We start from the raw sequence: 11,805 nt of genomic DNA on the forward strand, positions 1-11,805 counted from the left end.
GTCTTAGCCGAGTCATGTTCGAGAAAACTAATAGCCTTTTAATAACAACGAAGATAAAAAATCATTTCTCTTTAAAATAATGAATAAAAAAAGAGGAAAAAAGTTATTTCGACTACAATCGATTAATCGTTTTCAAAAATCTATGAAATTATCGTTTCTTTACTTTGACTCTTAAAATACAATGGTAAGTGTAATTATTTTTAATTTCAGGCCACCCGTTAAATGATTCATACTTCTGTTAACTTCTGAATGTTGTACGATATTACTATTATTATTATTTTCGAAATCATTCTCGTAAGATCAATGGTCGAATTTATTTTTCTTACTTTCAAGAAAATCCATACATATATTCACATATTTATATTTATATATACTTAACCATTTTCTTCTGTAACATGTTTTTCATGGACACAATATATCGCTACGATATTGTCAAGTTTTTCCTTGTATATTTATCATACACATTGTTAAATAATATCGCTCAATCATATTTAAGATATAAAATAGAACAATTAGAATTATTATAATTCATTGTCGACAAATGTTTTCGAAATTTTTAATCAATATCAAAATAAAAGAAAAATCGGAAAATTAATCTGAATTGAAAACTTTCTTTTTTTATCATATATACTATATATATTGTTATTATTATCATTATTACTATATATATTGTTGTTTATATATTACTACGATTATCGTTATCGTTTGCACTAAATACCACAATTATCTTTTAAAAGATAACACAAGAGCAAAGAAAGAAAAAATATATTCTTCTTTAGGAAACTGTATGAAATTTAAACTGTAGTTTCCTTTCGAGATCAAAATAATCGATAACAAATATTTACAGATTGCTATTTTATCGATATTTGATAAAAAAGAGCATAAAATGTAAGCATTTAACATAACCGCATAGAAATGTATGTAATATGAAATAGATTTGTAAAATAAATAATTTTTATTTTAAACGATAAAAAAAGTAATGAAATTTTCTTATTAAATGCGAGAATGAAAATAATAAAAATATATTCAAATAAATTGAAATGTTTGGTTTCCGGTTGATTTTACGTATAGCGACCTCTTTTTCCGGTTTACCTTAGTGTGCTAAACGCGTGTAACAATGAAGGCGAAAGGTGAAGTAAGTAAATTATTTACTTATACTTGAAAATCTAAACTTATCTATGCACCAAATGAATCATTATTTTTACTTTGTTTAATAGTGGGAAATTATGTACAAGATGTTAACTTACTCGCATAAAAATTCATTAATAAGATAACATAACCTATAGGAGTGTTCTAGTCAACACATGTGTGTATAATTTTCCAAATAATTGTTTCTAATTAAGCTCAAAAAGTTTATATTACTTAATCGAAATATCAATTCTGTCTATCTTTTCAAACATAACATATATTAAACCTCACTGATTGGTACAAACAAAGAATTCATTTTCTTATACTCCAAGATGAAATTAAAATTATATTTTGATTCTCTTTTTAGCTTAAAGAATATGAAGTCATTGGACGTAAGCTCCCAACTGAAAAGGAGAAGGTACCTCCTTTGTATAAAATGAGAATATTTGCACCTGACGCAATTGTTGCTAAGTCTAGATTTTGGTACTTCTTGCGTCAATTAAAGAAGTTTAAGAAATCAACTGGAGAAATCGTATCTCTTAAACAGGTATGTATTAAAGCAAAATATAATATAAATTGAAATATAAATTAATATTATTGTTGTTATCATGTTTTTAGATTCCAGAGAAGACTCCGATCAAAATAAAAAACTTTGGCATTTGGTTGAGATATGATTCTAGATCTGGCACACACAACATGTACAGAGAATACAGAGATTTATCTGTTAGTGGAGCTGTAACGCAATGTTACAGAGATATGGGAGCACGTCATCGTGCACGTGCTCATTCGATTCAAATAATTAAAGTAGAAGTTGTAAAGGCAGCCAATTGCCGTAGACCACAAGTTAAACAATTCCACGATTCTAAGATCAAATTCCCATTACCCAAACGAATCCATCATAAAAATCGTATGCCACTCTTTAGCGTCCGTAAACCCCGCACTTATTTCCTTTAAGTGCATTATTTACAGTGTTTTGTACATTGACGCTATAAATATAATATTCTAAACAAAATAAACCGATTATTAATATAATATAATTTTACATTATTACCCATAATTATTTAATATTTTCGATAAAACATCTTAAACATAATTTAGTTCTCAATCGTTGTAAAAAAAAAAAAAAAAAGAACATAACCCCAAAAAATTTCGAATAACTAATGCAATCAAAAGAATAACGTAGTTAAATATATCGCATGATTCATAAAGTATGTATTCTATAAAATATGTTAAAGACGTATATGTCCAATTAAAGAGGTTAGTATTTATTAACATTTTTTTTTCATTTTGCGTAAAAATTTCATTTTACGAGATAAACAAACGATTCCAAAATATCAAAATATAGAATTATATAAGAAGTAAATATTTCCCGATATGATAACTATGTTTCAATATTCACTAAAAGCGCCTTTAGTTATTAGTAGCGTATGTCATTCGCATTAACTGCCTTTACTGATACTCTGTGACGGCTAGGGCATTGCATTGTGCGTAGGTTATGCCATATTAGTCAACCTTGTCATAGTAATTCGTGTTGTCAAAATTGACACATTAAAGGTTTGTAAAATATACGTATATATATATATATTAAATCATATCAACTTTACAAAAATAAATAATTTTTTTTTTTAATGCGAAATATTAGAATCATGTTATTATTCGTTTATTACGTAATGTATTTATTGAAATTAAAAGACGTAATGGTATTGACAATGCTTTGCTTTACGATGTTCTATAGATTGTTAAAGATCTTGTGAATTCTATCATCGTACATTTCAGAATAATAATGGGACAATCTCAAGATTGTATCGTAACTCTTCGGGAGCCTTACGACGAAACTGGTGATAATGGATTTATTCTTGGTAATAAATATATTCCAGAGGAATTACTGGCAGAATTTCTCTGTCACGTTGACAATAAAACTCTATTAAATTGTCAGCTGGTCTGCAAACGTTGGAAAATATTAATACATAGCTATGTATGGCGTAAAAAAGCTGAGATGACATTAAATCGTCCACATACACTAGACACAGATATGCCTTGGAAAGCATATTATATGATAGCCAAGAAGAGACCGTTTGAAAAAAATTTAATAAAAAATCATTCAGGAGAATACGGCGTACAAAAATATTGGAAAATCTTTACAGACGGTGGTGATCATTGGAAGGTTGAAAATCCACCTTGTGGAGTTCCACCTATACCAAAAAATGTTTCTGTTTTTGAAAAAAAAGAATATTGCTTTGTAACGTCTTATAATAATTGTTCCAAAATGCAATTAATAGATTTAGAAGCAGAGGGACTATTGTCGTATGTATTGGACGTTTTACAGCCAACTATAGTGGTAATATTCAATTTAAATGAAAGATAAATTTCTTCCTAATAAATATTATATTAATCTGTGGAAAAATATACGTTTGTGTAGGTAAGTGAATGGTATAGTTGTAGATGGGATTGTCCTGCTCATTACGAATGTACAATAGAATTATTAAGGAGTGATAATAAAGTTATGAAAACATTCCAATTTCATGATGATATTGAAGGAGATAAACAAAATCAATGGTTAAATGTTAGTTTTCTTTTCTTTTCCAACTGTATAATAATCTTCGTAAAATATTAAATATAATTTATATACTTTCTTATTATAAACAGGTTAGTCATGAATTTAAAGACTACGGGCTTGGTCTTAAAAAAATTAGTTTCTATCATGGAGGAATGGATAAGTCCTTTTGGGCAGGACATTATGGTAGTAAAATGGCTGGTGCTTGTGTTATTGTTAAAATACCTGAAAATGATGAGCATCGATGTGAGGAAGACACAGATACAAATACGGATACAAATACGGATACAGATACGGATACAGATACAGATACATATAAAAGCTCTAATACGGATTAATAAAGAAACTAAATCCATGTTCTATGTAACAACGTATAAACTATTTTTTCGATGTGAGATAGAAAGTATTATGGACCTACATTAATATTATTATTATTATTATTATTATGTTTAATTTTAAATGGAGCAGTATATGTATTTTTATTTCTATTTGATTCTGTATTTTTTTTTCTTTTTTAACAATTTCCCTTAGTTAAAAATTTGTAACTCATAGTAAGAACGCAAATGTTCATCCCTCATTTAAGTTACATAAAAAAAAAAAAGAAAATAACTTTTCTACGTAATGTCTTAACAAGAAGTCAAATGAATTTATCTTGTTTTTTTTTACTCTTCTTTTTATTTTTTTTTTTTTTTTTTTTTTATTTTTTTATTATAGTAAAAAATACATTATAAACCATTATAATATCGCATAGAAAGTAATAACCACTATAAAGCGGCTGAAATAACTTATTAAATGTATTTAAATTTTATTGGAGCATTTAAAAAAATTTGTGGATATAAGTAGTAGAATAATGTATAGACAAAAAAATTAATGTTAACTTATGCAGTTGTATGAAAACGCGTAAAGTTTACTGTCCTTATTCACGCACCTCATTTTTATAGATAATATAATAAAGAACATGTTTTCTAATGTTTTGTATATATGTACAAAGTCAATAGTTTGTATATATATACAAAGATGTGAATAAAAAGATGTGTTTTGTATATTTTATATACACTTACATTTGTGTCCATTCTGTAATTTACAATATTTATTCCACTGCCTTTTTATTGCACACGAATATTTTATACGTGCAATATTTTATATTGCTGTATTAAACATGTTCAGAAGTAAAATGTATACATGTTCAAAAGTAAAAACAAAAAAAAAAATAATGTAAATTAATATTTATAGAACAACATATGTTGTTATAAAAAGAAAAATATAATACATTTATTATTAAACTTACTTTGATCTAAAGCTATAATTAATTTAATCTAAATGCTATTTCAACTAAATTCTGTGGAGCAGAATCCTGATAACATACGTACAACTCTTTTGGATGTGGAGTTGTATATAATCGTCCTATGACCCAATATGTTGTATTATCCCATTCAAAAAGAATACCATGTTCTTTAATAGCAATTAAACTTTTGTTGATCACAGTTTTATCCATATCTTGATTTAACATTGTTTTAAAACGTATTGTGTTATGTAATAATCGATGTATCATATGCACACATTTGTTAAAATTTATTAAAATTTTGTTATCTTTTGATGACGTTTCAATTGGATGAGAGGACAACAAAATACCCTCAGTCAAATCCAAATGTACATAATGATATAAATAATTTTTTTCACCTGCAGTCAATTTGTTTGGTAATAAATACTCCACTTGATTTAACAAATTATCCCGTATATTGGATATATCACTATTCATTACCTGACTATCATTCTGAAAAAAAAAAAAAAAGAAAAAGAAATAATTTTCTTATTTATGTATATTTTGTTCTTTTTCATAGAAAATCATTTACAAAAAAAAAATACATCCTTGGTTAATTGAAGGAAATAATATATTTACCCTGTAAATATCTATATCTGAATCACTATCATCAGAATATTTTGATCCACTACTAATTTTTTCTCTAGTTGCCCGTCTTCCTAATATTGGCATTGCCTCGTCGCTAACTTCACTTATTGCACCAGTTCCTTGACTTAATGAATCTTCTGATGTTTGCAGAGAATATACTAGAATATAATAATAGTATATTCATTTGTTATAAAAAAAAACTAAATAAGTAAATAAGAACTAATATAATTACTTAAGTGATTTTACCTGATCCTAAAACTGTTGGGCTTTCTTCTAAATTACGCTTTTTTAAAATTGAAGCCAGTTCTTGTGTCTTTTTATTAGCAGAAGTATTAAGATTTGGTTTAGGTATTACACTTTGTACATCCGATGATTTTATAAAGCCTAACAAATTTTCTGTTATGCTGGATGATTGTTTTGATAACATGCTATCTTCATAAGGAATTACTTCTGGTCTGGCATTAGATGTAATCCATTTTGCAGCTAATGTTGTTATTCCTATTTTCTGTATATGTTTAAGAGTTTCTTGAGCTTCTTCCACATAAAACACATCTGGTCCGGTTGTGTCATCGTACCTATTAAGATTACAATAAAGTTTTTCTTTTAATTAAAGATTAAAAATTATTAATAAAGAATATAATTTCATTCTTACTTTGCAGTACAACCACCAGATTCTAAAAGAACTGCTAATAAATCATGTTCATAGCCGACTATAAGTAAAAACCATTTTCCATTTGGAACCAATGGTTGATTAGAACTATGTGTCTCAATATTTCCTCGATTACAGGATAAAGGATAAACTCTTTTCCATATGACAAGAGATTTCACAGGTTCTGTATTAACCAAATTCAGCAAGCCATTTTGTCGTAAAAATGCATGTATTTCAATTAAATCTTCATGAGGTAAATGAGATCCTAGGAGATAACATTTATGATATATGCAACTACCAAGTATTGTATACAGTCTTTGACAATCCATAGGATCTTCATTCTGTATGATATTCATATAAATTTAATCATTACTATCAGGTACAATTTTTTAAATCTTTAGAACTAAATTAAATAAAACATATAAAGAGATATATACCCAGTCTCTATAATCCATAGCTTCCATTTCATTTAATGCAGCATCAATTTGTATTTGAGCATCTCTTGGCAAATGAACAAAATGTGCAACTGAGAAACTACTTTTGAACTTATAATTCTCAAGATTCCTTGTAGAACATTGTAAGTCTATTTCGTTCTTTGAACTGTTAGTATTATCTTCAGAATTCTTTATATCTAATAATCTTTGTATAATTAATAAGAAAAAATGATCTATGCTATCGTAATTTTCTTGATTTGTAAAACATTTTGTTAATGATTGAAAGGTAAATTCTAAAGTCTTGACAATATCTGCAGATAACATACTAACTTCTTCAAGACTACAACTGAAATATTTAATGAATTATAAAAAGTTAAAAAAAAGGTAAACATCTTATAAATAATGTTTAAATTTTATTAATTCCAATATTATTTATATATACTTACCATTTCTCTGGCAAAGCAATCAATAATAATTCTTCATTGCAAGGTGTATATACAATGTGCATTTCTTCTCCTGCTATATGTACAGTTGTACTAAAAAAAAAGGAAAACGCATATAATTAAATGTTTTCTTTAATAGTATAGCCATATAAAAATTAATGAGAATTTACCTGATTGGCTGTGCACCTACTATCTCTGGTAACAAATGATTTAATGTTATAAAGGCACCTCTTGCTGAACATAAAGTAGAATGTACATTATCAGATCTTGGAAAGGAGTACAATACACCCTGCAATTCTTGACCTGTTTCTGAAAGATCTGTAGTACATAGATATATTATACCAAGCGGATAAATTAATAAACTTTCCATTAAGTTTACACTTTCTCCTTTGTTAACAATATTTTGCACTAATGTTGATTGCTAAAAATATAAATATAATATATGCTCTATATACAATAAATAATTTAACATTATTTATTGTATTTACGATTTAAATTGTAAAATAAAATTACTTTGATTGTATTCATTCCAGGCACTTTTGCTGTAACATCAATCCCTGCTACTCTTTGGAGTTCTAATGTCACCTATATACATAAATATGCTCTCTCAGCTATGATATTTAATTATTATAAGAATATAAAAAAAAAAAAATTTAATATTAATTTTTAATGCGTATTGATATGAAAAGAATTATTATCTTACATTTGTTGGAGTAGTTATCTCAGATAATATATAATCCAAGTTTTGAAATGTAACATTATTTGAATTTATGCTCTTTAACCAATCTCCAATTTTAATATTTTTATTTTTCATTGCTTCACCATCTGGTATAAACCCAGCAACCATAACTCTAACTTTATCTGAAAAAGTACCTGGTGTTATACCAAAATATGCTTCACACAATGTGGCTCTTCTCCCTAATTTATGTCTTTTCTCAGGATCAACCCACAAAGTAACTTCACGAATTTCACCTGCCTAAAAAGTTAAAATCAATTTTACTTATTTACTAATTTATTCAAATTACACATTGGAACTATATTATTACATGTACCTGAAAATCTCTAAAAGTAACTTCCTTATTTCCATTTCCTTCCTTTTCTTGACTTCCTCTATTACTACCAACTAAATTAGTATTACCTTTCTTATTTCTTGTACTCCATCTTTTACTATCCTTACGTCTTAATAGACGCATAAGTTTACCTGCTCTAGTACTACGCCTCCGTGTTAATTCTGGTTGTGGGCTTTTTCTTGAATCGTCGCAAAATGTTAAACTGCTTGATAAAGTTTCTACTGGAGATTCTATATAGAATACTTCCCCATTTGGTCCAATTTCTGACTCCCATTCAATTATAGAGCTATATGTGAGATTACGTGTAAATAATTAATTTCAATGTATTCACTTTACTTCCATGGAAATTTTATTAATTGTTTCTATACCTGTCACTGTCAGAATAATATGAACCTGTACTTGATCCACTGTCACTTGCCCACCAATTGTGTTCATTATCATCTTGCTTTGTATTTTCTAAATGGCTTGTTTGATCAGGTTTCAATAATAATGTTTTACTCTCTGCATCATTCATTTTTATGCAAAATTTACTATATTCAAGTATGTATATACATTTATTTCACCAAAATATTGTCAAAAAAATTTTTTACACATTATATATAAATATAGATTATAATTGTATAATACTTTTAACTATATTTTTACGTTTCAAACCGATTATATTAATTTCCTGTTTAATTCTACCATCTTACACCTATTGGTATTCATATGCCTGGAAGGTTGGGTCAATCTGACTACCTGAATCCAATGGTGTAGGAAAAAAGGGATCAGTATATATATTTCATTTCAACACTATGGCTTTTTCTTATTATTAACATATTGTACGAATATAAATATAATTACATATATAAATATATATAGTTATTTCAGATATTAAAATTTATTTATTTACGAAATACTAGAAAAAATAATAATTTATTTCAAGTTTCTTTTTTTTTTTTTTTTTTTTTTTTTTTTTTTTTATAATACACTATTTAAAAGAAAAGATAATATCTCTTAAAGTAGATGTATAAGTACGTGTCAATAAGAAACAACAGTTGCATACCTATTATTGTAAGAAAATAAAATATTCTAAATCAAATACTTTATCTTACGAGAATAAAATATTTTTCTTTGTCAAGAGAGTTAATGGTTGAAAATAATTAAGGCTAATGAATTTTAATATATTCGGATATAGAGATTTAATATTAAATTTTATCTTATTGATTGTTTAAGTCTGGATGGTATAGATTTAACTTCACTAAGTTCCTTTTTCTTTTGTGGATCAGGTAGAAAACATTTCCACAATCTTAATGTTTCATCAGCACCTGCGCTAAGAACTGTAGTACCATCAGGAGACATGGCTAAATGTAAAACACGACTAGAATGGCCAGTTAATTCTGCAACTTTTGTCATTCCTGGATATTTCCATATAGTTAATTGATTTTGCGCATATCCATGGCCTGAGATTATTTCTTTATATGTTGAAGACCAAAGCAATGAGCATACTTGTGATTTCGTATCTATACTATTTATACAAGCTCCTGTATTCGAAATGAATCATATATAAATAAGTTTCATGGGGATGATTTATAATATTTAAATTAGTATAATAAACAAGTATATAATTGTCTCTTCACCTGTATTACAATTCCAAAATCTAATTGTTCTATCTGCAGTACCACCACCACTAGCTAAAATATTATTTTGCCAAGGACACCATGCAAGTGCTTTTACAGCTGCTTGGTGTTGATTTAATGTGTAAAGAGGTTGAGTATGTGAATGATTTTGTCCAGCAACTACTGGCCATATATAAAGCATATTATCATTGCCACCACTAGCTAAATACTTTCCATCTGGTGACCATTTTAAACCACATACTTCTTGAGCATGTGCATTCATAGATGATATTAAATGTTGACGTTGTCTAACATCATGGTGTACTATTTGACCACCTCTGAAAAAAAGAAAAGGAAAATAATTGTAAGATCTGACACTACATAAATAATAATATAGTGATAAACATAGTGTCGTCTTCTATATATTTGTTAAAATACCTGCAGCCACTTGTCAAAATATGAGAATTCCATGCAAGAGAACCAACTCTAGCAGCATGACCATTCATTACACGTACTCTCTTTATTTCACTACAATCCCATAGTTCTGTATTGCCTACAGTAGTTCCAATAGCTAAATATGGACCTTCCTGAATCCATGCCACAGAACATACATAATCATTGCTTTCTAACTCAAATAGTTGTGCTATAGTGCCTGTTCCAGCATTCCATAAATATACACTATTACCTAAGGCTACAGCTAAAACATTATTTTCTGACCAGTCAATCAGATTCAAATCTGCAAATAGAAACAATACATTTAATGACATTGTAATTATACAATTTAATATATATATATATATATTTTTTTTTATTATATACCTACAATAATCATCAATAATTTCTGGTGCATCCAATATTCGATCAGGGGTTTGAGGGATATATCTTGTAGAAGCTTTAACACTGGCTGGTGTTTTTGTTTGACTATAAACAACTCTTAAAGGATTCTGATATCCTTCAGGCGGAGCTGGAGCTTTATTCTGATACGATAAAACTCTCATATTATTGATATCCCCACCATGTAGATTTTCTCCTATCAAACGTTGCATTTCTTTCTTTGTAGGACTTATGTTATCTCCTTTGTCACCATCTTGATCAGATTGTTGCTGCTGAATCTTAAATAGAAAAAATACAATTTTAGATATTAAAAAGAAGTAATTAATAACAATTAATTATAAAAAAAAAAAATACCTTATAATAACCTAAATCAAAATTAGTTGTCGATCTGCAAGGAATAAATCTATCTCCACCATTGGGTGTACTAGCAGGAGTATTAACATTACGACCTGTTGTTGAAAATAAAATTAATCTTCATAAATAGTAATAATAAAATTGCCATAAAATTTTATATACCTGGAGATTTTTTATTTCCTTTTGATGGTGTCTTTTTGTTCTTCGAATCATATTTTTTTGTTGGCGACTTCCCTGTAGTGGTATTCATACAAGACCCAGACATAACTTTGCGCGATGAGTTTAAGCTAACATTACTGTAAAAAAAAAAAAAAAAAAAAAAAAAGGAAAAAAAAAAGAAAACAATTACATATTTTGATGATTGAATGAAAATAACATAATGTGAGATATAATGCACTGCCTTGAATTTGATGCCTCCAAACATTTTTTCTGCCAGCGTGGAAGTGGTCCTTTTATGGCTTCATCCATTCGGGTTAAATTATTTAATTCTTTCATATATTTTAAATGCGACATGATTATAGATTATGTAATAATAAAAACTTAACAACGAAAATTATACAGTATTCACGAACGTATTTTTCACGATGCAAATCTTCCAAATCTTTACGAAAATTAATCTATTAAGAAAAGAACTTCCAGAGTGACTTTTCTAATAAATGTATTGTATGATTAAGTTGCTTAAAAAAAAAAAAAAAGAAAGAATTACTACATTCACCAGAAATAAAAAATCTTTTACACTGTACAGCAATAAGCTCGTGAGACAACTTTGGGTCATTTAAACGGATGAAACATCTGAAAATCTTCAAGCGACCGTTAAATTTTGAATTTAATA

The 11,805-nt window shown here is 27.5% G+C and overlaps 4 protein-coding genes across 6 annotated transcripts; 2 read left to right on the forward strand and 2 right to left on the reverse strand.

Moving 5' to 3' along the window:
* The first annotated feature begins 1,013 nt into the window (after nt 1-1,013).
* On the forward strand, nt 1,014-2,158 carry RpL18A (ribosomal protein L18A). The gene is made up of 3 exons (XM_035870722.2): nt 1,014-1,135; nt 1,496-1,675; nt 1,747-2,158. The coding sequence occupies exons 1-3, from the start codon at nt 1,118-1,120 to the stop codon at nt 2,080-2,082; spliced, it is 534 nt and encodes a 177-aa protein (XP_035726615.1). The 5' UTR covers nt 1,014-1,117; the 3' UTR covers nt 2,083-2,158.
* Nucleotides 2,159-2,255: 97 nt separating this feature from the next.
* Nucleotides 2,256-4,440, forward strand: LOC118443554 (F-box only protein 44). Of its 3 annotated transcripts, none has more exons than XM_035870720.2 (4): nt 2,256-2,385; nt 2,905-3,466; nt 3,548-3,691; nt 3,775-4,440. In XM_035870720.2, exons 1-4 carry the CDS (start codon nt 2,339-2,341, stop codon nt 4,018-4,020), a joined length of 999 nt encoding a protein of 332 aa, XP_035726613.2. In that variant the 5' UTR covers nt 2,256-2,338; the 3' UTR covers nt 4,021-4,440. The 3 variants fall into 3 exon arrangements, with proteins under 3 accessions (XP_035726613.2, XP_085518266.1, XP_035726614.2); XM_085662140.1 differs by lacking the exon at nt 2,256-2,385 and adding an exon at nt 2,408-2,682 and having other exon boundaries at nt 2,864-3,466; XM_035870721.2 differs by lacking the exon at nt 2,256-2,385 and adding an exon at nt 2,410-2,682.
* A 42-nt stretch (nt 4,441-4,482) lies between these two features.
* Nucleotides 4,483-9,090, reverse strand: in (inturned planar cell polarity protein). Its single transcript, XM_035870709.2, has 11 exons — nt 8,556-9,090; nt 8,170-8,473; nt 7,821-8,093; nt 7,631-7,702; nt 7,288-7,538; nt 7,121-7,210; nt 6,678-7,020; nt 6,244-6,581; nt 5,838-6,166; nt 5,583-5,749; nt 4,483-5,456 (listed from the first exon to the last, which is right to left on the reverse strand). The coding sequence occupies exons 1-11, from the start codon at nt 8,699-8,701 to the stop codon at nt 4,989-4,991; spliced, it is 2,781 nt and encodes a 926-aa protein (XP_035726602.1). The 5' UTR covers nt 8,702-9,090; the 3' UTR covers nt 4,483-4,988.
* A 70-nt stretch (nt 9,091-9,160) lies between these two features.
* On the reverse strand, nt 9,161-11,788 carry fzy (cell division cycle 20 protein fzy). Its single transcript, XM_035870717.2, has 7 exons — nt 11,374-11,788; nt 11,136-11,269; nt 10,974-11,068; nt 10,609-10,897; nt 10,224-10,521; nt 9,807-10,123; nt 9,161-9,710 (listed from the first exon to the last, which is right to left on the reverse strand). The coding sequence occupies exons 1-7, from the start codon at nt 11,484-11,486 to the stop codon at nt 9,382-9,384; spliced, it is 1,575 nt and encodes a 524-aa protein (XP_035726610.1). The 5' UTR covers nt 11,487-11,788; the 3' UTR covers nt 9,161-9,381.
* Nucleotides 11,789-11,805: the final 17 nt, after the last annotated feature.

This window comes from Vespa mandarinia, chromosome 17, assembly GCF_050613455.1.
Source record: "Vespa mandarinia isolate Hongniang chromosome 17, ASM5061345v1, whole genome shotgun sequence".
NCBI classification, from domain to species: Eukaryota; Metazoa; Arthropoda; class Insecta; order Hymenoptera; family Vespidae; genus Vespa; species Vespa mandarinia.